Source organism: Eschrichtius robustus, chromosome X (genome assembly GCF_028021215.1).
Source record: "Eschrichtius robustus isolate mEscRob2 chromosome X, mEscRob2.pri, whole genome shotgun sequence".
Taxonomy (NCBI): domain Eukaryota; kingdom Metazoa; phylum Chordata; class Mammalia; order Artiodactyla; family Eschrichtiidae; genus Eschrichtius; species Eschrichtius robustus.
This window is the reverse complement of record NC_090845.1, coordinates 66,061,497-66,086,671: the sequence shown is the minus strand read 5'-3', so window position 1 is coordinate 66,086,671 and position 25,175 is coordinate 66,061,497. Positions and strand designations below refer to the sequence as shown.

The window sequence follows — 25,175 nt, the reverse complement described above, 5'->3', positions numbered from 1 at the left end:
TTCTCCACACCCTCTCCAGCATTTATTCTTTGTAGATTTTTTGATGATGGCCATTCTGACTGGTATGAGGTGATATCTCATTGTAGTTTTGATTTGCACTTCTCTTATAATTAGCAATGTTGAGCATCTTTTCATGGGCCTCCTGGCCATCTGTATGTCTTTGGAGAAATGTCTCTTTAGGTCCTCTGCCCATTTTTTGATTAGGTTGTTTGTTTTTTCGATATTGAGCTGCATGAGCTGTTTGTAAATTTTGGAGACTAATACCTTGTTTGCAAATATTTTCTCCCAGTCTGTGGGTTGTCTTTTCAGTTTGTTTATGGTTTCCTTTGCTGTGCAAAAGCTTTTGAGTTTTATTAGGTCCCACTTGTTTATTTTTGTTTTTATTTCCATTACCCTGTGAGACAGATTGAAAAAGATATTGCTGTGATTTATGTCAAAGGGTGTTCTGCCTATGTTTTCCTCTAAGAGTTTTATAGTATCCGATCTTACATTTAGGTCTTTAATCCATTTTGAGTTTATTTTTGTGTATGGTATTAAAGAATGTTCTAATTTCATTTTTTTTACATGCAGCTGTCCAGTTTTCCTAGCACCATTTATTGAAGAGACTGTCTTTCCTCCATTTTATAGTCTTGCCTCCTTTGTGGTAGATTAATTGGCCATAGGTGCATGGGTTTATTTCTGGGCTTTCTATCCTTTTGATATATATTTCTGTTTTTGTGCCAGTACCATACTGTTTTGATGAGTGTAGCTTTGTAGTATAGTCTGAAGTCAGGGAGCCTTGATTCCTCCAGCTCCATTTTTCTTTCTTAAGTTTGCTGTAGCTATTTAGGGTCTTTTGTGGCACTGTACAAATTTTAAGATTTTTTTGTTCTAGTTCTGTGAAAATGCCATTGATAATTAGATAGGCATTGCATCAAAGCTCTAGATTACCCTGGGTAGTATAGTCATTTTGACAATATTGATTCTTCCAATCCAAGAACATGGTAGATCTTTTTTTAAAAAAATATTTATTTATTTATTTATTTATTTATTTATTTAGGCTGCACCAGGACTTAGTTGCAGCAAGTGGGACCTTCGTTACAGCATGTGGGATCTTTAGTTGTGGCATGCAGACTTCTTAGGTGCAGCATGCAGACACTTAGTTATGGCATGCAGGATCTAGTTCCCGACCACAGATCGAACCTAGGCCCCCTGCATTGGGAGCATGGAGTGTTACCCACTGGACCACCAGAGAAGTCCCAACACGGTAGATCTTTCCATCTGTGTCATCTTTGATTTCTTTCACTAGCATCTTATAGTTTTCAGAGTACAGGTCTTTTGCCTCCTTAGGTAGGTATATCCCTAAGTATTTTATTCTTGTTGATGTGATGGTAAATGGGATTGTTTCTTTAATTTCTCTTTCTGATCTTTCATTGTTGGTGTACAGAAATGCAACAGATTTCTGTGTATTAATTTTGTATCCTGCAACTTTACCAAATTCATTGATGAGCTCTAGTAGTTTTCTGGTAGCATCTTTAGGATTTTCTATGTATAGTATCATGTCATCTGCAAACAGTGACAGTTTTACTTCTTCTTTTCCAATTTGGATTCCTTTTATTTCTTTTTCTTCTCTGATTGCTGTAGCTAGGACTTCCGAAACTATGTTGAATAAAAGTGGCGAGAGTGGACATCCTTATCTTGTTCCAGATCTTAAAGGAAATGCTTTCAGCTTTTCGCCATTGAGTATGATGTTAGCTGTAGTTTTATCATATATGGCCTTTATTATGTTGAGGTAGGTTCCCTCTGTGCCCACTTTCTGGAGGGTTTTTACCATAAATGGGTGTTAAGTTTTGTCAAAAACTTTTTCTGCGTCTATTGAGATCATATGGTTTTTATTCTTCAATTTGTTGATGTGGTGTATCACACTGATTGATTTGCAGATACTGAAAAATCATTGCATCCCTGGGATAAATCCCACTTGATCATGGTGTATGATACTTTTAATGTATTGTTGGATTCGGTTTGATAGTATTTTGTTGAGGATTTTTGTGTCTCTGTTCATTAGTGATATTGGCCTATAATTTTCTTTTTTCATGGTATGTCTGTCTGGTTTTGGTATAACGGTGATGGTGGCCTCATAGAATGCATTTGGGAGTGTTCCTTCCTCTGCTGTTTTTTGGAATAGTTTCAGAAGAATAGTTGTTAACTCTTTTCTAAATGTTTGATAGCATTTGCCTGTGAAGACATCAGGTCCTGGACTTTTGTTTGTTGGTGAGTTTTTTAATCACATTTTCAATTTCAGTACTGGTGATTGGTCTGTTTATAGTTTCTATTTCTTCCTGGTTCAGTCTTGGGAGATTGTACCTTTCTAAGAATTGTCCATTTCTTCCAGGTTGTACATTTTATTGGCATATAGTTGATTGTAGTCGTCTCTTATGGTCCTTTGGATTTCTGTGGTGTCCATTGTAACTTCTCCTTTTTCATTTCTAATTTTATTGATTTCAGCCCTCTCCCTTTTTTTCAGGATGAGTCTGGCTAAAGGTTTGTCAATTTTGTTTATCTTTTCAAAGAACCAGCTTTTAGTTTCATTGATGTTTTCTGTTGTTTCCTTCATTTCTATTTCATTTATTTTTGCTCTTATCTTTATGATTTCTTTCTTTTGCTAACTTTGGGTTTTGTTTGTTCTCCTTTCTCTAGTTGCTTTAGGTGTAAGTTTAGGTTGTTTATTTGTGATTTTTCTTGTTTCCTGAGGTAAGATTGTATTGTTATAAACTTCCCTCTTCGAACTGCTTTTACTGTGTCTCATAGGTTTGGGATCTTTGGGCTTTTGTTTTCATTTGTTTCTAGGTATTTTTTGATTTCCTCTTTGATTTCTTCAGTGATCCATTGGTTGTTTAGTAACATATTGTTTAGCCTCCACATGTTTGTATTTTTTACTTTTTTTTCTTGTAGTTGATTTCTAATCTCATAGTGTGTAGTCAGAAAAGATGCTTGATACGATTTCAGTTTTCTTAAATTTACTGAGGCTCACTTTGTGGCCCAGCATGTGATCAATCCTGGAAAATGTTCCATGTGCACATGAGAAAAACGTGTATTCTGCTGCTTTTGGATGGAATTCTCTATAAGTATCAATAAAGTCCATCTGGTCTAATGTGTCATTTAAGGCCTGTGTCTCCTTGTTGATTTTCTGTCTGGATGATCTGTGCACTGACGAAAATGGTATGTTAAAGTCCCCCATTCCCATTATTGTGTTACTGTCGATTTCTCCCTTCATGGCTGTTAGTATTTGCCTTATATATTGAGGTGCTCCTATGTTGGGTGCATATATATTTACAATTGTTATATCTTCTTGGATTAATCCCTTGATCATTATGTAGTGTCCTTCCCTGTCTCTTGTAACAGTCTTCATTTTAAAGTCTACTTTGTCTGATATGAGTACTGCTACTACAACTTTCTTTTGATTTCCATTTGTATGGAATACCTTTTTCCATCCCCTCACTTTCAGTCTGTATGTGTCCCTAGATCTGAAGTGGGTCTCTTATAGACAGCATATATAGGGGTCTTGTTTTTGTATCCATTCAGCCAGTCTGTCTTTTGGTTGGAGCACTTAATCCATTTACGTTTAAGGTAATTATCGATATGTATGTTCTTATTACCCTTTTGTTAATTGTTTTGGATTTGTTTCTTTAGGTTTTTTTTCTTCCCTTCCTCTTTTGTTCTCTTGTTAATTGATGACTAACTTTAGTGTTGTGTTTGGATTCCTTTTTTCTTTTTTGTGTGTGTATCTATTTTAGATTTGTGGTTTGCGGTTACCATTAGGTTTTGATATGGTAGTCTGTATGTAAGCAAGGTTGTTTTAAGTTGCTGGTCTTTTAATTTCAAATGCATTTTCAATACCCTGCATTTGTTCTCTCCTCACTAATTGCTGGTTTTGATATCATATTTGTGTACAGATGATTTCCTTCCTTTACTGTATGTTTGCCTTTACCGGTGAGCTTTTCCATTCATAATTTTCCTGTTTCTAGTTGTGGCCTTTTCTTTTCCGCTTAGAGAAGAATCTTTAGCATTTGTTATAAGGCTGGTCTGGTGGTGCTGAATTCTCTTAGCCTTTACTTGTCTGTAAAGCTTTAAATTCTCCGTCAAATCTGAATGTGAGCCTTGCTGGGTAGAGTATTCTTGTTTGTAGATTTTTCTCTTTCATTGCTTTAAATATATTGTGCCACTCCCTTCTGGCCTACAGAGTTTCTGTTGAGAAATCAGCTGATCACCTTATGGGAGTTCCCGTGTATGTTTTTGTTGCTTTTCCCTTGTTGCTTTAATATTTTTTCTTTTATCTTTAATTTTGTCAAGTTGAGTACTATTTTGTCTTGGTGTGTTCCTCCTTGGGTTTATCCTACCTGGGGGGTCTCTGCACTTCCTGGGCTTGAGTGACTGTTTCCTTTCCCATGTTAGGGAAGTTTTCAGCTATTATCTTTTCAAATACTTTCTCAGGTCCTTTCTCTCTTCTCCTTCTGGGACCCTTATAATATGAATGTTGGTGCTTTTAATGTTGTCCCAGAGGTCTCTAAGACTGTCTTCATTTCTTGTCATTCTTTTTTCTTTATTCTTTTCCATGGCAGTGATTTCCAACATTCTGTCTTCCAGGTCACTTATCCATGGCCTCAGTTATTATGCTATTGATTCCTTCTAGTGTATTTTTCATTTTCAGTTATTGTATTGTTCATCTCTGTTTGTTCTTTAGTTCTTCTAGGTCTTTGTTATACATTTCTTGCATCTTCTCAATCCTTGCCTCCATTCTTGTTCCAAGGTCTTGAATCATCTTCACTATCATTATTCCTAATTCTTTTTCCGGTAGATTGCCTATCTCTACTTCATTTAGTTGTTCTTCTGGGATTTTATCTTTTTCCTTCATCTGGGACATATTCCTCTGCCATCTCATTTTGTCTAATTTTCTGTGATTGCAGTTTCCATTCCGTAGGCTGCTGGATTGTAGTTCTTGCTTCTGCTGTCTGCCCTCTAGTGGATGAGGCTGTCTAAGGAGCTTGTGCATGCTTCCTGATGGGAGGGGCTGGTCCCTGCCTACTGGGTGGAGCTGGGTCTTGTCCCTCTGGTAGGCAGGGCTGTGCTCAGGAAGATTTTTAGCAGCTTGTCTGCTGATGGGTGGAGCTGTGTTCCCACCCTGTTGGTTGCATGGCCTGAGGTGTTCCAGCACTGGTGCCTACAGGCTGTAGGGTGGGGCTAATGGCAGCCTCCGGGAGGGCTCACACCAATGAGTACTCCACAGATCTGCTGCCAGTGTCCTTATCCCCACAGTGAGCCACTGCCACCCCACACCTCTGCAGGAGACCCTCTATTACTAACAGGTAGTTCGGGCCCAGTCTCTTATGAGGTCACTGCTTTTTTCCCCTGGGTTCTGGTGCGCACACGATCTTGTGTCAGCCCTCCAAGAGTGGAGTTTCTGCTTTTCCCAGCCCTGTGGAATTCCTGTGATCAAACCCTGCTGGCCTTCAAAGCCAGATTCTCTGCGGCTCCTCCTCCTGTTGCTGGACCTCCAGGCTGGGAAGCCTGATGTGGGGCTCAGGACTTTCACTCCTGTAGGAGAACTTCTGTGGTGTAACTGTTCTCCAGTTTGTGGGTCAAGCACCCGGCGGGTATGGAATTTGATTTTGTTGTGATTGTGCCCCTCCTACTGTCTTGTTGTTATTTCTTCTTTGCCTTTGGATGTAGGGTATCTTTTTTGGTAGGTTTGAGTGTTTTTTTGTCAATGGTTGTTTACCCATTGATTGTGATTTTGATGTTTACATAAGAAGGGGTGAGCTCATGTCCTTCTACTCCACCATCATGAGCTAATCTGAGGATTTGTTATTGATATATTTAAAAGGAACCTTAAGCTACACCAGACTCCATTCATATGCATAGTAGGAATCTGCTTACAAGAACTTTGTACCTAAAAATGTGTCATCCACATTTATCACAATTTCAGAGTCCTAACAACAGTCATTATTTGAGTCACGTATCTTTATTAGCTCACAGAGCATAACCCATTAATTGCTAGCAGAGAACACTCCCCCTTGAGGGAATGAGTTACCGGAAGATTTGGTAAATTTTAATCAACCTTTTAAAAAGGTCCAGAGCATCAGTAGGATGTCAGAGTGTAAGTTCTGGAGGGTAGGAAAGAGGAGTCCTCCCCAGACATCACAATTTTTCTTAGAATTGACCCTGTGCTTGATTTTCAGTCTGCCATAGTAAAATATAAGGTCTTCTTTTCCTGGGTAACCATCTATTCATGATAATTTTATTTCTTTAATAAATACAGTGATTAGAGATACCTGTAGGAAGCCATTGAGAATATCCCCATCCCCCACACGGCTATTTCCATCTAGCTAACTGTACTTAGACCCAGGTTTCCAAGTATAGGTGAATATATATACAGCTGCCTTACATTTTACAGGCAGTAAACAAAAATGTATTTTCCAGAATGCCTTAAGAAGTCAGACTGCTTCTGAAAAAGAAGTTTTCTCAAGTTAAACATGCATCGTTGTCCTTGTCACCCTTTCCATCCTCTGTGTTTGAACTGAGGAAAAGCAAGTGCTCCTGTACCCTTTGAGTTTCCTATCTTTCTTGATTTTTTTTGTACTTCTCCACATCCTATCACTTGAGTCCCTCCTCATTTTGTTTTTGCTCTCATTGTCCAGATAAACATATCTGTCTATGCTCCTGATATCAGTGGATTCATCATTGTTATTGTTTGTTTTTATGTATAGAAAATATCTACCTTCTCCCAGACTTTATAATTTAAAGAAATATTGCCTATCTTAAAGCTAATTTTTTCCATAATAATATGGTCATATTCACCTTCCCTCTTTGATTGATTTTATTCTCTTAGTAATTATTAGATTAGGTAAAATATTTGGTAGTGGTATAAAGTTTATATAATACCAAATTAACTAGCATTTTATATATTCTTTTCAGAAATACATGAGTATTTTAATATACATTTACCTAATATATAGATCTTCTTTTTCCCCTCCTACTGTTCTTGTTGTCAAACTTGCAGACTATTCTTGGTGCCATGAGGGATGCAGTCAAACACAGAACTTCTATTTTCATTGCACACAGATTGTCAACAGTTGTTGATGCAGATGAGATCATTGTCTTGGACCAGGTAAGAGGTTGAACTTTAAAGTTTAGTGTTTGAAGAACATTAGAAATTGTTACAAACACAAGCAACTTAAATATTGTTTCTAAAGAAAGTTCTAGAATTTTGTGTTCTTTGAGTAAGATTGAATCCTGATAGGATTCCGTTTTTACCTCCTTTTGATAGGAAATAATGCATGCCACTTCCAAAAATGAATAAACTGTATTAACTCACTCTATTAAAGTTTTAAAAGCAAAGTTAGATGAGGAAAGCATTAAATCCTAATATGGTAGAAGCAGTTTTAAAGGGTATGTATTTAAAATAATTTTTCTTTATTCATTTTTGCTCTGTACAGAATCTTTGCTCATTGTCTTCACTGTATCTTATATTTTCATTTTTCTAATACCTGCACATACCCTTGATGTCTAAAAGAAAATTACCATAAAATAAAGTCGTTTTCATGCATGGCCATTTTTATCTTTTTCCTCATGAGGAAAGTAAGAAAAAGGAAAGCCTGCTTTATTTCTCTGAGGGAATTACTATAAGAGTATACTGTCTAAATGTTCTGAACAAATCAGAGTGCCACTATTGCGATTGGTAGATTTGAAAATTGTAATAGTTTTTCTTTTCTCCTCTCTGTAGGGATATCTTATTCCCACCCCCTTTGTACTTGATTATTTCTAACAGTGTTCTCTATGCTTATTTCTCCCTTCTAATATATAAATCTTCAATTTTTTATCATTTTGAAAGCCTGAGTACTGGGAGTAAGAGAGAAGAAGCATTCTCTTGTACTGTCTATATTGAGAGAGAATTTTTCATGCCACTAAAATTTCTTATGGGATATTCAGTTCTGTGATATATATATATTATTTCTTTTATGTGTTACCTGTGCACTTGCTACCCTAGGTCTTTTTGTTCGTTTGTTCAAAAATGCTAACATTCACTAAAATATAAACTGATTTTCTTCAGTATGCTTGTTCCAGAGTGTCTTAAATGGGAAACTTTGTAAATATACTTTATTATCTCATTGATGTTCAGGTATCTGAAATAAAATCTGCTCTTTTGTGCTTTTTACTAAACTTTCCAATTGTATGCAGTCATGTACATAGAGCCTTTTCTTGTAAATATAAAATGTTAAAAGTACTTTAACAAGCATGTGCTTACCTACCTCATGCCAGGAGGTTCACAGTATCTATACAGTTATATCATAACGTTGCCACTTGGGGTTTGGATTATAATTGGAACTAACTATTGATCATACCATTTGTATCTAAAATCTCTTTATGTTGAATTTGATGGTTCTATAATTGCTTGATTATGAAGATCAGAGATTTTCATTTTCTAGTGAAACTAATGTGACCTCATGCGTTCCGTCAACAGTCTCTGGTAGTATTAAGTCTGCATAACAGAGTTCCCAAGGCCCTTCCTCACCCTCTTGCAGCCTGGTGATTACCCGTTCCCAGCCTTGGCAAGAGACTGGAGGTTTACTTGTCAGGAAATTGAGTCAGAGAGGCTCTGGATACAAGAAACTTACCAAGTACATTAACAAAGACGGGCGAGATTAACTGGAAATCAAAACATACCGAAGAATAAGACCACAGACCCTCCTGTGCCACTGGCTCCAAGAACCTTGCCAACCAATTATTTATTTCTACTGTCACCACTCCTTCCCTCACCAGCAGATAATTAGAGGATTCTTCTCTAGAGAAACAAAAGTAGCCCCATAAAAAACATGTTCATATTTGGGGACCGCCACAAAATGACCAGATACCCATGTGATCATCCTACAATGAAACCCAACAGCTGAGGAGCCCACTCCCATGCACATAGAGCTTCCAGTCAGTTTTTTTTAATACTGTATTTTTAAGTGTCAGTGGATAGTAAAGGAAGGCCTCTAAAGCAAGCAGAAAAAAATTCAGTAGAAAATGTAGACAATGCAGAGAGCATAAGAAAACTTAAAAATATAATTAATATCATCAGAGGTCATGGAAAATATAACATTTTAAAATAAGGACAAATGCTGTTAAGAAAAAAGGTAAAGAAGACTTAATATTGCATGAGTTCCAGGATACAGTATTAAGTGAAAGTAAGAAAGCTGCAAAAGAGTATATAGTATGCCACCTTTTGCAAGGAGGATGTGGGGGAAACATATGTATATTTACTTGTTTCTGCAAAAAGAAACCCTGGGAGGATAAACTAGAAACTAAAGACATTGTTTACCTGCAGGATGGAGACAAAAAGGGGTAGAAGACAGAGGGGAGGGAGTAAGACTTCGCTGATTATACTTTTTTGTATTATTTTTACTTTTGAGCCATGCTAATGTTTTTTATATGTTTAAAAATCAACAAGGATGGGCAGAAACAGGAAAGAAGTAAAACTAGGTACATAACGAATTAATAACATAACTATGTAGAAGAAAAATAGCATGCAGAATTAACCCAAATAACTTTTGAACACATTCCTCTGATTATTTAGCCTTAGTGGAATATATTATAAGGATAAAAATAACTCAGACTTGAACTTAGTAAGTTTGTTTTTGGTAGTAGCATGAGAGTAGCTGTTTTGAAACTATTTTGTGTATACTGTAAGACTGAGCATGTGAGTAAATACATTGATGTTGGGAAATAGAGGTCTTACTTGGGAGAAGAAAGATACAGATATGGAATGGAAAAAGAAGAGGAGCCTTGTGATGTTATATTGGAACAGAATTGTCAATATCAGTTCATGATGAAAAAAAAAATGTTCCTAACTCTGTTCAGTGAAAAGGCCTAGAAGCAATGAAATTCCAGTAGTAATGAGTGTAACCAGCACCTACATCTTGGACACTAAATACTGTTCCTCACTAAAAGGAACCAGGACTCCTTGGAGAAATGCCTGATTCCATATTTGGAGCAGGGAAATTAATGAAGGCATTTCACAAGGACACAGGAACCATTTTGAATGGGTTCCCACTGGCCAAGTGTGGGATGATTTGAATGTCAAAAAATAATAATAATAATGATACTAATGAATTACAACACATTGAATAAAAAACTAATCTATAATTCCATAATTGTACTTAGAGAAAGCTCTTTTTTAAAAATGAAATCTTGCCATTTACAGCAGTGTTAATGGACCTGGAGGGTATTATGCTAAGTGAAGTAAGTCAGAGAAAAACAAATACCGTATGATTTTACTTATATGTGAAATCTACAAAACAGAGCAAATGAATAAACAAAACAGAAACAGACTCATAAATACAGAGAACACACTGGTGGTTGCCAGAGGCAGCAGGGGGGATGGATGAAATAGGTGATGGGTACTAAGAAGTACAAACTAAGTCATGGGGATGTAATGTACACATAGGGAATATAGTGAATAATATTTTCATAACTTTGTATGGTGACAGATGGTAACTGGACTTAACTGAGGTAATCATTTCATAATGTATAAAAATACTGAATCACTGTTGTACACCTGAAACTAATGTAATGTTGTATGTTAATTATAACTCGGAAAAAAAAATGCTAACGCATACAAGGAATGATAAGTTTACAGAATCATATTTTGCAACCACCATTGTAATAAATGACTCACATAAGGATCATCATTGTTTGCTAAAACCATATGGTGAAAAACTATTGGGGAATAGAATATTCACACAGTTTGAAAGCATAACCCATAGATTAATTATTGATTACAAAGAGAAAAAGTACCTTTAAAATAGAGAAATCTGGTAGACACTACCTTAACCAAGTGATCAAACTGAAATCATTAATTGTGGAGCAAAATGACATCATGTACCTCCTAATATGATACACTGAGGACATATCACCTATATTGTATTGCAACAAAAATGTTTAGCCTGGATCTAAGAATCAGGAACAACTAGACAAATACAACGTGAAGGGCATTCTTTAAAAAACAAGCCTGGACATTTTAGAAATGTCATTGTCACACTCACACAGAGTAGGAAACTTATAAATTCAATGTGTTGATCCTGATTGGATCCTGGATGGAAAAAATAAAGGATATTATTGGGATAATTGGTAAAATCTAAATATGAGCTATATATTAGATAAATTTCTTGGGTGTGATATTGTTGTATTCTAGTCATGTAGGAGAATGTCCTTGTTTTCAAGAGATACATGCTAATGAAATATTTAGGGGAGAAGTGTAATGATGTCCACAACTCATTCTTAAATGACTTAGCAAAAAGTAGTCTAAATTTAGAGATAGGATGAAGTGAGAGAAAGCAAATATGGAAAAATGAACAGTTGCTAACCTAGGAGAAGCATATATAGGCATTCATTTTTACCATTCTTGCAACATTTCAAATTTAAAATGGAGATAGTAAATAAATAAATGAACAACTAGAGAACGAGAGATTTTGAAAATGAAAAAAGTCATTGCTGAAATAAAGTCAAGAAAATCTCTATAAAGAGTAGAGCAAAAAAAGAGAAAATAGAGGAAAGATAAGAAAACAAGAGAACTAGTCTAAGAGGTCCAACATTTGACTAATGGTTGTTCTAGAAAGAGGGGATAGGAAAAAGGGAAGGAAATAACTAAAGAATAATACCCCCAAAATGTCCAGAACTTCAGAGCATGAGTTTCCAGATTGAAAGGGCCTACCAAGAACCCACCACAATAAATGGAGGAAAGAAAAATAAAAGTCAAATTATCATAAAATTTCAGAATTGAGCATAAGGAAAAGAACTTAAAAGCTGTGAGAGAAATATCTCCGGGCAGGGTGGGGACTGAATAATAGATTACCTAATATAGTTGATTATGAGAAAAATACTGTTCAGACAGGCTTAAAGTTTAGAGAGAATTACCAATAGTGACATAGAAAACTAAGCAAATGAAAAAATAAGGCAGTTACTATGTCCAGGAAGAATAAAAAATTATGAGAAAATATATATAAAATCCTAGTACTTCACTTGGCTCAACAGATAATACTTACATAGTCATAATAAAGTACACATTGTGTATTAACTTAAATAACATTTATGATATAACCAATGTTATTAGGAGAATGAAGAGTGAGGCATTGGGAATGTGGAATAGTTAAAAGTGCTGAATCTCATTAATATGTATATGTGTGTGTAAATGCCAGAAGAAATAGCTACAGATTTGGAGATAAGGAGATATTCAAGGGTGGAGAAGGAGGAGACAAAAGACTGTACTTTCTGTTATAAACTTTGTAATTATTAGTTGACTTTTTAAGCTGTGTACATTTATGCTTTAATACAAATAAAAATAATTTAAAATATAATATACATTTTTATAGCAGGATACATTTTTTGTGATTTATTTCATTGGTTTTCTGCAAAAATAATTCCATTCTTTCTAATACTTTTTGATGCAGTTTCCATTGAGGATTTTTTTAATTGAAGTGTAGTTAATGTACAATATTGTGTCCGTGACTCAGTTTTTGTTTTTCAGATTATATTCCATTATAGGTTATTACAGAAGATTGAATACAGTTCCCTGTGCTATATAGTAAATCCTTTTTGTTTATCTATTTTATATATAGTAGTTTGTATCTGTTAATCCCATACTCCTAATTTGTTCTTCCCTCCTCCCCATCCCCTTTGGTAACCATAAATGTGTTTTTTATGTCTGTGCAGTGAGATTTTTATTTTGTTTGTTTTTTACAGCGGTAAATAAAAAAATATAAAATACGTAACCATGGGGACTTCTGTGCCAGTGAAGTGGTCCACAGATACCAAAGTTGAGGACTACATTCAGGATCCAGAGTTCAAATAGCTGAGCAAAATAGTTCCTAGACTGTCCAGCCAGCAATCAAGGAGAAACCTTAAATTAACCACTCAGAAGTGGGCACACAACAAATTTCAGTTATTTTGCTTAAGGGTATATTTGTAAAGGTCCTCTCACCAGGAGTACCAGTAAAAGTGACAAAATTACTTTTGTCTCCCAACATGTTTAGCAGTAGCTGTCCAGAGACAAATTAATTGTAGATAAGAGTTAGGAATCAATACCAATTCTATGCAATGTTAAGTTTAATAGCCAGTGTTAAGAAAAATAGTTACTGGAAGAAATAAACTTTTCATGGAGAAATATTTTTTTGTTTCAAAGTACACATAGGATTTTGGTATATTTTTAAAAAATCCTTTAAATCTCTGTATAAATAACTGCTTTTGATGTAAATTTGATTTAAATTTGATTTACTGATTACAGAAAATACCACCTTTAGAAAATCTTCACTTTCCTTTTCTGCTCTTCAAAATGAAAAATGAAACATTCAAATTTTATTTCCTTTAAGTGAAATGGTATATGGTATATGGAATTTCATAGCTTTTTGTTTGTTCACTGGACTGATAGCTCAACAGTAAAGAAGGCATTCCTGTGTCAGTTTTTCCCATTTGTACTATAATGAAGAATTGGGAAAGGTATTTTAATGAATGCAAATCTTTCAAAATTCTTGCTTAGTAAGTATTATGTATTTTCAATTATTATGCTAGTTATATGACTTTCTCTACGTTTCTCTTGTTTTTGCTTATTAGGGTAAGGTAGCTGAACGTGGTACCCACCATGGTTTGCTTGCTAACCCTGGCAGTATCTATTCAGAAATGTGGCATACACAGAGCAGCCATGTGCAGAACCATGATAACCCCAGATGGGATGCAAAGAAAGAAAATGTGTCCAAAGAGGAGGAAAGGATGAAACTACAAGAAGAAATTGTCAACAGTGTGAAAGGCTGTGGAAACTGTTCCTGCTAAGTCACATGAAACCTTTTCATTTCTTTTCTCTTCTTTTCTTTTCTTCTGTTTTCTTTTCTTTTTTCTCCCTCCCTCCCTTCCTTCCTTTCTCTCCTCTCTTCCTTCCTCCCTTCTTCCTTTCTTTCTTTTTTTTCCTTGACTACACATTTGCACTGAAGCAGAATTGTTTTATTAAAAAAAATCATACATTCCCATTTTCTATAATCCTTCTTTTAGATAAGATTTATTTGGAAAGGGAATTGAGTTTTACATCTTTCACAATCTATTTAATGTGATATTTATATTATCCCCAAATTATTTTCTTGTTACTGCCTTATTTGTGGTCAAAGCATAATTTTTCTTACTATTTGACTTTACCCCATTTCCATTTTTGAGGCCTGATAGCCATTTGCTATCCATAACCAGATGAATCAGATTGGTTTCCAAATTTTTTGTAGTTTTTCAAACCTCCTTTATGCTGACAATTTAGATGGAAAGTGTCTGTTTCTTAAAATTTTTTTAAAAAATAAGAGAGTATAGGTTCATTTTTTCTCCTCCCCTTCCCCCATTGAAATACTTCAATGATAGATAACTATACTTACATTTTAAAAATTATTTGCCACTATATACCTTTAAGAGGAAAAACCTTGATTCTCATGTTGGTATGTAGAATGTTCTTCATCATTAACCAGCATTGTAACTGTCATCTAGCGGTGGGAATTTTATTTTTCCACCAAATGAGCTGTTGCTTTTGTTTTGGACCAAAATGTATACATTTCTTTTTAAAGACTCATAAACCCTGATGTAATTTGAGAGTTACCATACTGGGAGTGATCTAAAAAGCTTAGGAAGTTAATTGCCTTTTCTATTTCCATCTTAAATGCACTGCTTTTGCTATCTGAAGTTATACAAAGAAACAACCAAATGGGATGTGTGCACGCATGCATGTGTGTACATGCGTATAAAGCAACATCTACTTAAAAATTATTAATGACCTTTAGGCAAATAGGAGAGGATTACACATATATTTAGATGATCAGGACTCTAATCTGTGTTGACACTTCAGAATTACTTTATTACCAGGTCTTCCCTTCCTTTTTCAGTAGTTTAATGAGTTCCTTTAAGCTTGAAATAACAAGGAGGAGCCCAAACAAGATAATCAAGAAATAATTAATAAAATGTTGGTATATATTCACTTAGAAAGCTCTTCTCCCTTTCCAACTTGAATTTGCTTTAATTTGTTTGGTAGTAATCGTTCAGCTTGAAAAACTTGTGTATCATGAACAGCCACATAACTATATAGTGAGGCTTTATTTCTCAGAAAAAGTCTTAAAGCATTTATTTGTCTATGGTTTTATTGTCTTTTAAGTGATAATTTGGTATGGGTGAGCTTAATTTTTTTTCTGATTTGTATTGTCATTAGTAGGTAGATACCTAAACTTATCTAAACTTATTGGGTCTGCAGTTTTGTTATATAAAGGTGATTTGATAAGTAGCTTGAAGCCAGTATTTTATGGTTAGTCTTTGAAAGCACAGTAAGTGGTGCAGGATCTTGCTTTTGGAGTTGGAGTTAACACTGAGATGCGTAATCAGCTGCAAAATGGGAGGTTTTGGACATTTCTTACACTGAAGCCATAGACGTGATTGCTTTTCTGAGGAACAACAACAGCAAAAAAAAGTCCTTTGAATAACCCAGCTGCATTATTAGAAATGTGATTAGATAGAAATTTTGCTTCTGTTAATTCCTTCTATACATTTCCAATGTTGCTGATGGAAAATATTTAGCTTAGTTGCATAATCAAACAGGTAAGATTGAAGTAATCATTAGTAATATTCATTTTGAATGTGAATAGTGGTATTCAAAGTAAGTGATTTTATGATATGGGAAACATATAGTCAAAGGATAGGACCTGGTGTAGGCAAAGGGTTGGGGGCTGGGGCGCAGCTGCTGCAGCTCTCGCTGGAGCCAAGAGGAGCTCCCGCCACTGCCCACCGCCCACTGCATGCGCCTCCGTGCCATGGCTGGCCTCAACTCCCTGGAGGCAGTGAAACGCAAGAACCAGGCCCTGCAGCAGCAGGAGGATGAGGCGGAGGACCACGCGCAGGGCCTACAGTGTGGGAGCTGGATGGCGAGCGCGAGTGGTGAGAGAAAGCTGAAGGTGATGTGGCAGCTTTCAGTTGACACATCCAGCTCATTGAGAAGGAGTTGGACAGGGCTCAGGAACGACTGGCCACAGCCCTGCACAAGCTGGAGGAGGCAGAAAAGGCTGCAAATGAGAGCAAAAGAGGAATGAAGGTGATAGAAAACTGGGCAACGAAGATGAGGAGAAGATGGAGATTCAGGAGATGAAGCTCAAACAGACCAAGGACATTGCTGAGGAGGCTGACCACAAATACGAGGAGGTAGCTCGTAAGTTGGTCATCCTGGAGGGTGAGCTGGAGCGGGTGGAGGAGCGTGCCAAGGTGTCTGAACTAAAATATGGTGACCTGAAGCTGTGGAGAAGAAAAGGAGCGGGGCCAGAAGCCAGTGGACGCTGCTCTCTCTGGAAAGACGGGCGCCTTTCACTCCGCCCCGCTTCATAGCAGCCAAAGGGGTGAGGGGTCAGGCCTGCGAGCTGCGGATCATGGCGCTAGCCTTGGGACTCTGGCGCTCCCTTCCTTTGGGACGTAGCGCTGCCCTGGGACCTCGGCTCCCGACGGGTGCTGCTGGCAGCTGCGAGCAGTGCGTTCTTTGGCGACTCCGCGGTGCTGAGGTGATGGGAAACCCAGGAGCTTTCAAAAGAAGTCTTTTATTCTCTGTCTTGTCTTATTTGGGTTTTGAAACTTATCAAGTCATTTCCCAGGCTGCTGTGGTTCATGCCGCAGCCAAAGTCTTCAGAGTTGAAGAAATCCTTGAACAAGCAGACTACCTATATGAAAGTGGAGAAACAGAAAAACTTTACCAGTTGCTATCCCAGTACAAGGAAAGTGAAGATGCAGAGTTACTGTGGCGTTTGGCACGGGCATCACGTGTTATAGGTCGACTCAGTGGAACCTCAGAAGAGGAGAAAAAGCTCTTGGTGTATGAAGCCCTAGAGTATGCAAAAAGGGCACTAGAAAAAAATGAATCAAGTTTTGCAGCTCATAAGTGGTATGCAATCTGTATTAGCGATGTTGGAGATTATGAAGGAATCAAGGCTAAAATTGCAAATGCCTACATGATCAAGGAGCCTTTTGAGAAAGCAGTTGAACTCAACCCCAAAGATGCTACCTCAATTCACCTTATAGGTATTTGGTGTTACACATTTGCTGAAATGCCTTGGTATCAAAGAAGAATTGCTAAAATGCTGTTTGCAGCTCCTAGTTCCACCTATGAGGAGGCCTTAGGCTACTTTCACAGGGCAGAGCAAGTGGATCCAAACTTCTACAGCAAAAACTTGCTTCTTCTAGGAAAGACATATTTGAAGCTACACAACAAAAAGCTTGCTGCTCTCTGGCTAACAAAAGCCAAGGACTATCCAGCGCACACAGAGGAGCATAAACAGATACAGACAGAAGCTGCTCAGCTGCTTACAGGTTTCAGTGACAAGAACTGAGAATTTTTCAATGAAATATCTAAGAAGCAGTGCCTTTTCATCAAATTATAAAGATAATAAATACATTAACCATTTAAATAAATAAAATAAAATGTGGTGACCTGGAAGAAGAACTCAATGTCACTAACAACCTGAAGTTGCCAGAGGCTGCATCTGAAAAGGAGGATGAACATGAAGAAGAAATTAAACTTCTGTCTGACAAACTGAAAGAGGCTGAGACCTGTGCCGAATTTGCAGAGACAACAGTTGCAAAACTGGAAAAGACAATTGATGAGCTGGAAGAAAAACTTGCCCAGGCCAAAGAAGAGAACGTGGGCTTACATCAAACACTGGATCAGACACTAAACGAACTAAACTGTATAGAACCAAAACAGAAGAGTTTTGTTCCAACAAAAACTCCAGAGCTCTGTGTCTTTCTCTTCTCTTGTAAGAAGTTTCTTTTGTTATTGTCTCTTTGCTTTGCTGGAAATGTCAAGCAAATTATGAATACATGACCAAATATTTTGTATCAGAGAAGCTTTGAGCACCAGTTAAATCTGTTCCTTCCTTTTTTCAAATAACATCAGGTTTTTCAGCTCTGTTTTTATCCTTAAATTGCATTTATTCCTGAGGTAGGCAGGGTATTTCATATTGAGCATACTCTCAAGACTGATGGCATTTGGTTCCTGGGAGAATAGACAACCCCACACTTTTAAAACACAGATTCCGATGTCTAGTCATGGGTCAGTTTAAAAGGTTGAAGAATATCCACCGTTGGTCACACTATAGGAAGCCAGGGACCATCACATTAAAATGGGTGGGGATTTTCCATCCAGAGCAAAAAAGGGGGTTGGGGTGGGGTTACTATGGGAAGTCATAAACCACACAGAGGTTAACCTAATCATCCTGGCTCTTTTCCACACTCCACCGTGCAGAACAAACATCCTCTGAGCAGTCAGCATGAGAATGCTTGGAAAAGAGTCATAATAATTACCCAAATGTTTTCTGGATAGATCCTTGATATGCTCTTCTCTATGCTTCTTTCACTCTGAAGTTGTTCTCTGAGGAGCTGATGTCTTATTCCAATAATGACCCATGCTTATCTGCTCTGATATGAGGCCATCCACTCAGCAGGAATGAATGTTGTAGAATTCAGTCCTATTCAGAGAAGCCATATCAAAAAGACTGCTAGCCATCAACAGTTGAGTAAGACTTTCCGTAAACAAATATTGGGCAGAATAGCCCTCTCTGACAGCAAAGTAAGGATGAAAAAGTAATTGGCCTAACTTCATCTCCTCTATACTCCAGGGACTGGCAAATTGGAGATTTACTTATCTGGAATTTTAATTCCTTCTTCAAGACCAAGTTAATAAAAGACCAGGAAACTCCTGCTTAAACTGGATATGGAGTATTTTGTAGACAGGGCTGCACAGTTTGGCTTTGTTAGATTTCTGCTTTCTCAGTTAACATCTTAGAGCTGAAATATTCCACATTCCCCAGCAGTGTGGGGGCCAACTCAAGTTTATAATTCTGACTAAAAATCACCCTGCTTCTAGTTTATCCAGATCCTCTGCCCCTCACTCCTATTTATTAAGCATCACACTACCCAGGAGATACACTAGCAAATTGTGCAATTGAATAAAACCCACACTTTTCATTTAGATTCTTGCAACTGTGTCATATGTAATAGTATCACTTTTTCTACATTTTGGTCAAATAAATTTTTATATAAACTAAAAAAAAAAAAGGAATGTTTTTAGGGTAGGGAAATTTCCCCACTAAGAAATTTGAAGCTGTTTTCATATGATTGGAGGTGGTCTCTGGTGGTCTCTAGACCACTGGGTCATTGTGGTCATTAACCACTATTTTCAGCTAATAAAAAATTACCTGAAAAACTCAGTTATTGTAGGGGCCACAACTAAGTCAAATATTTTTCTGTTAACTCCATCTTAGAAAGGTGGTTCTATACAGTGGCATAATAGACAAAAGCTTCCTAAAATGATTCATTCAGAGGAAATGCCAAGAAAAGGGACATTTATTATAATGTACTAATTTTACATTACAGTATTACATACACAAAAGTACAAATTTCTAAATCAGTGTTGCAACATAATGTTAATGTCTTGGGATAGATAAGCTACAGTTTTGGAATATGGGCTCTGAAAATGGAGCAAGGGATAGGGTTTTGTTTCTTAATATCCCTTTATTTTTAAGATTGAAAATTTTACTTTCTTCCTAAGGGAATCCCAGTTTACAAAAATTAAATTGAAACCAAGGTAATTTGGGATCATGAAAACTGGGCCACATGCCTTCCTGCAGGTTTTTAACATAGAAATATCTTGGTGAGCAGATGGGCTCGTTTGGAAATTTTTGAACAGCTCAAATCTGAGGGTCACTTGTGAGAATCAGAAAGAGGCCTTAACATTTGGATAAACTCAAAATACGCATTTACTTCTCCTGTGCAGGGATTTGCACCTTTTCTATACCTTTAGTTAAATATTTTGCCTTTTCCCTTAGATGCTGACAGAGCTCAGTTTGTGAAGATGGCTAGTTTAAAAATATGTTTTGCTTTTAAAGGCAAGATATTTAAAGATTATGTTTCCTTATTTCTGGATCACTTTGTGCACACTGCCATCTTGCTCCTATCCTTCCTTATTGCTGGATGTCTCAGGGAGTAGCAACTTTTACCAATGTATATTCATAATTCTCTTACCTTGTAGGTTTATCATAGGATATTCTGTTGTGGATTAGTAGTTGAAAGCATTTAAATATGTTTGCAATGGCAGCTTTCTTAAATTATAGAAAGGTCCCTTCTCTCCCTGCACTGAGTATATAGATTTTGAATGTAAACTGTATAGTAAATGACAATATGAAGTCAAATAAGCTGGTTAAAACTGATTAGTTAAGAAAAAATGACTCTGTGAGGGAGGTTCTTTACCAGATTTATTGTTACAACAATCTGTGCAGATAATCAGTACTAAATAAACAATATGTCTTTGTGACTAGAAATGGGTGTCCCATTGAAGCAACTCTTCTGCAATGCACCGGAAGAATTAGTATTTTGCCGTTCACACACTCCAAATAAGTACAGATAATTTAATAGACACTCTGGGAGTATGGCCTTACAGCCTTATGCAACAGGTGAAAGCTTGAAATTGTCTCAGAGAGGAAGTAATTGTTTGCAGTGCTCATAATATGGGTAAAATGGTAGCAAATTGTAGTGCTTTCACTTAGCATTAAGATGTCATACTTTTAATGACCAATCAGTGAAAGGCAACTTTCTGTTGCCCCCAGTTTCTCAGTTCTCATGATGAGGAAGGAAACCTTTGGAGTGGAAAAATGTCTTGACTGCAAACCACACATTAAACTAGTATTTTGATTAGCTAGGTAGAGTTGGAAATGAAGTACATGCTCTAATTAGAAATAGGTTGGAACATTTTTGGTTAAAAAAAAGCAGTGGATTGTTTACATACTTCCTGTTCTCACACAGCTACAGTAGAATATTTTTCACTGGTGACTTCCTATTCCATTTCTGTTTCATAAAGTCATTGGATTTTAGAGTTGGAAGGAATGTAGAGGTCCTTTAATACAATTTTCTCAATTCTACAAATGAGGAAACTGTACTTCAGGAGAAGTCACTGAGCTTACTGTTAGCCAAGTTGGGATGAAAATTCTGGGTCCTGACACCCAGTCCATTTCTATTTTTGCTGAACGACATTTCCACTCAGAAGTTATGTTCAAAAATATATTGATGCATCAAAAAAAATCTACAAACAATAAATGCTGGAGAGGGTGTGGAGAAAAGGGAACCCTCTTGCACTGTTGGTGGGAATGTAAATTGATACAGCCACTATGGAGGACAGTATGGAGGTTCCTTAAAAAACTGAAAAGAGAACTACCATACGACCCAGCAATCCCACTACTGGGCATATACCTGGAGAAAACCAGAATTCAAAAAGAGTCATGTACCACAATGTTCATTGCAGCTGTATTTACAATAGCCAGGACATGGAAGCAACATAAGTGTCCATCGACAGACGAATGGATAAAGAAGATGTGGCACATATACACAATGGAATATTACTCAGCCATAAAAAGAAATGAAATTGAGTTATTTGTAGTGAGGTGGATGGACCTAGAGTCTGTCATACAGAGTGAAGTAAGTCAGAAGGAGAAAAATACCGTATGCTAACACATATATACGGAATCTAAAAAAAAAATGGTTGTGAAGAACCTAGGGGCAGGACGCAGGCGTAGAGAATGGACTTGAGGACACAGGGAGGGAGAAGGGCAAGCTGGGACGAAGTGAGAGAGTGGCATGGACTTACATATACTACCAAATGTAAAATAGATAGCTAGTGGGAAGCAGACGCATAGCACGGAGGTCAGCTCAGTGCTTTGTGACCACCTAGAGGGGTGGGATAGGGAGGGTAGGAGGGAGACGCCAGAGGGAGGAGATATGGAGATATATGTATATGTATAGCTGATTCACTTTGTTATAAAGCAGAAACTAACACACCACTATAAAGCAATTATACTCCAATAAAGATGTTAAATATATAGAGAGAGACGGGTGAGACATCCAGAATGGTAAAGTAAGGGGTTCAGTAGACCCTCTCTAACAGAACAACAACTTAACTGGTAAAAATTATTTTTAAAAAATCATTTAAAGTATCTAGAAATTGTCCAAATGGCATAAAGCAAATGGACAAATATTCATTTGAGAGACTTAAGTCTCAGTAAGGACAGCAGGAGTCTGTGGCATTTGATGAATTACCTGCATACTCTCCACCTCACCAGGTCTTTGTTACAGAAGCTCAACCCTTAGTGCTCTATTCTCTTCAGGTGTGGTGAAGATGTTAGGGGAAGGTAGGGCTCCCTCTCTCCCCAACTCCTACTCTGGGGCTACAGTTTCACCCTGGCAAGGTAGCTGCCTACATTTCCCATCTCCCCAACACTGTGTTGTAAAAACCATTCCAAGTAGGCACAACCAAGAGTACTGGAGATCCCTTCCACCACCGAGCCCCCACTCTTAGGGTGGAAGCACTACTCCATGCACAAGCTGAGTATACTGGGGCACTGATTTTTTCCACCTCAGCTAACTCAAAGGTTAGAGGTTTCACTCAGAGAAAAACCGAGAGTACTAGGGACTGCCACCATGCCCTGGTGCCCACTCAGAGTGGTGGTTTCACTCTGGGCCCCCTGCCCCTAGCTTTGGTTCAGTGATGCAGAGGTTTCTTCCAAAGGGAAAGGCACTCAATGAGGACAAAAAGTTCCACAGGTCTGCCTCAGAACACTGACTTCATTGAAACAGAGCATGGAGAACTCCATCCCTAAGGGCATTGTTAAAAACAATGGAGATCTTGGTGGAGAGCAATTAGGAGGAGCTGGTGCAAGCAAAGCAGCAGAGGAGCCAGAAGTTTAATAGAAACCAGAGGGAGCCCAGAGGAGTCCTCCTGCAAGTACAGTCAACTCGGGATTGAAAAGACTGTGCATGTGCTGGGCTGCACCCACTCAGGACAATCAGAGAAGAACGTGGGACAGATTTAAAAGTATTTCCCAATACATGCAGACCCATCAACACATGGCAAAAGCTTGATTGGCACAAGGAACTTGACCAAATACTGACTGAACAGAATGTTGTTCTGACCCTAGGAGCACAGGCTTAAAAATAAAATCACCTTCATTCCTGGCAATCGAAGACTGTATGTCCAAGGCTGTGCCCTCTCAGAACAGAGAAGGTGCCTCCAAGCTACTAGTCCCTGGCTGAACATGGGTCAAAAGTCAACTTTCTGAACTATGATAGCAGCCTCCAAGCACACACATATCCAGTGGTAAAGGGTAAAAATCTTACTGACCAGTAATTGCTTTATGCCAAGCCAGGGGCAACCCTTAGGTAGCTAGACTAAAAGATAGAGAAAGATGATATCAGGCTGCATACTGCAGGAGAAATAAACAACCAAGCAAGTAAGAATCCCCCAGAGGAAGAGGATCATTATCCAGAGATGATATAAGATACTACATAAAATGTCCAGTTTATAACATTTATAAAACATGCAAAGAAACAAAGTTACCCAGATGCACGGGGGTTGGGGGGAGCAGGCAATTACCATTGCCTTAGAAAGGGCCCAGATGATGGATGTAGCAGACAAAGATTTGTCAATAAAGAAATAGAATTAAAAAAATAAAAAGAACCAAATGGAAATTCTGAAGTTGAGAAATACAATGAATGAAATGAGAAATTTACTAGAGGAGCTCAATAGTATAGTTGAGCTGACTGAAGAAAGAATCAGTGAACTTGAAGATAAATCAATAGAGATTATGCAATCTGAAGACCAAAGAGAAAAAGTAATGAAGAAAAATAACTTCAGAGAAATGTGGAACACCATTAAGCATAGCAATGGGAATATGCATAATGGGAGTACCAGAGGAGAGGAAAGGAGCAGAAAAGCAATATTAAAGAGATGGATGAAAATGTCTAAATTTGATGAAAAACATTAGTCTACACATCAAAGAAGCCCAACAAACGCCAAGTAGCATGAACGCAGAGATCCCACACTCAGACACATGATAGTCAAATGTTGAAAGCTAAAGATGAGAAAGCTCATGAAAGCAGTAAGAGAAAAATGATATCACATACAAGGAAACTCCAACATGATTAACAGGTTAAGTTTCATTAGAAACAGTGAAAGCCAGAAGACAGAAGGATGACATGTTCAAATTGCTGAAAGTAAAAAACTATCAACCAAGAATATTATATTCAAAACTATCATTCAAAAATAAAGGTGGAATAAAGATGTTACCAGATAAATAAAAAGAAAGTCCATTGCTAGTAGACCTATATTACAAGAAACATAAAAGGAAGTATTCAGGCAAAAAGCAAGTGACACCAGGCAGTAATTCAAATCCACATGAAAAAACAAAGAGCACCAATAAAGGCACTCATATAGGTACTTGCAAAAGAGTATAGTTTCATGTTTTTCCTTTCTTCTCTTAAGAGACTTAAAAACTTCTTTTGACTTAGAAAGCAACCACATGAAATAATATGTGTATCATTCTTCTGTTGGGGGTGGAAACAGAGCTGTCTTGGAGTAAGGAAATGATAGCAGATGATACCTAGAATCTACAAGAACAAATGAAGAGAGCTGGAAATGATATATAATATGGTCAATATGACAAACTATGAATATATACCTGCACTCCTCTTAGCTGTCTTAAAAGATATAAGATCATATAAAGTAATAATTATAGCTATATATTTAGTTTGTAACATATATAGATGTAATATATATAATAATAATAGTACAAAAAGGTTGGTATGGAAAGGAGAGCTATATAGGAGTAAAGTTTCTATATTTCACTGGAATTAATCAGTGTAAATGAAGTAAATTCTGGTAAGTTAGAATGTATATTGTAAGCCCTAAAACTACCACCAGGAAAATAACTCTTAAAAATACACTTAAAATATTAAAGGGATCAAAATATTACACTGAAACATATCCACTTCATACAAAAGAAGACAATAATTGAGGAACAGAAAAAAAGACATGAGGCATATAGAAGAAAGTTAAAATGGAAGACGTATACCCAGCCATATCAATAACAACATTAAATATGAATTAATTAAATCAAAAGGCAGAGATTGCAGATTGAATTTAAAAAATCAAGATCCAACTTGATTCAACAGATATGCTGTCTATGGGAGAAGCACTCCATAGTCAAAGATACAAATAAGTTGAAAGTAAAAGGATAGAAAAAATATATATATATACCATGCAAGCACCAACCATAAAATTGTTGGAG

The 25,175-nt window shown here is 37.0% G+C and overlaps 1 protein-coding gene and 2 pseudogenes across 1 annotated transcript in view; all 3 read left to right on the top strand.

Moving 5' to 3' along the window:
* ABCB7 (ATP binding cassette subfamily B member 7) overlaps nt 1–14,030 on the top strand; it is a 143,224-nt gene extending 129,194 nt beyond the window's left edge. The window contains exons 15-16 of the mRNA XM_068533725.1: nt 7,037–7,144; nt 13,624–14,030. Coding sequence (XP_068389826.1) covers nt 7,037–7,144; nt 13,624–13,839 — 324 coding nt within the window. The 3' untranslated portion in view covers nt 13,840–14,030. The remainder of the gene's footprint in view (nt 1–7,036; nt 7,145–13,623) is intronic.
* Nucleotides 14,031–14,167: 137 nt separating this feature from the next.
* Nucleotides 14,168–20,270, top strand: LOC137756622 (tropomyosin alpha-4 chain-like; annotated as a pseudogene).
* On the top strand, nt 16,311–17,528 carry LOC137756621 (regulator of microtubule dynamics protein 1 pseudogene; annotated as a pseudogene).
* Nucleotides 20,271–25,175: the final 4,905 nt, after the last annotated feature.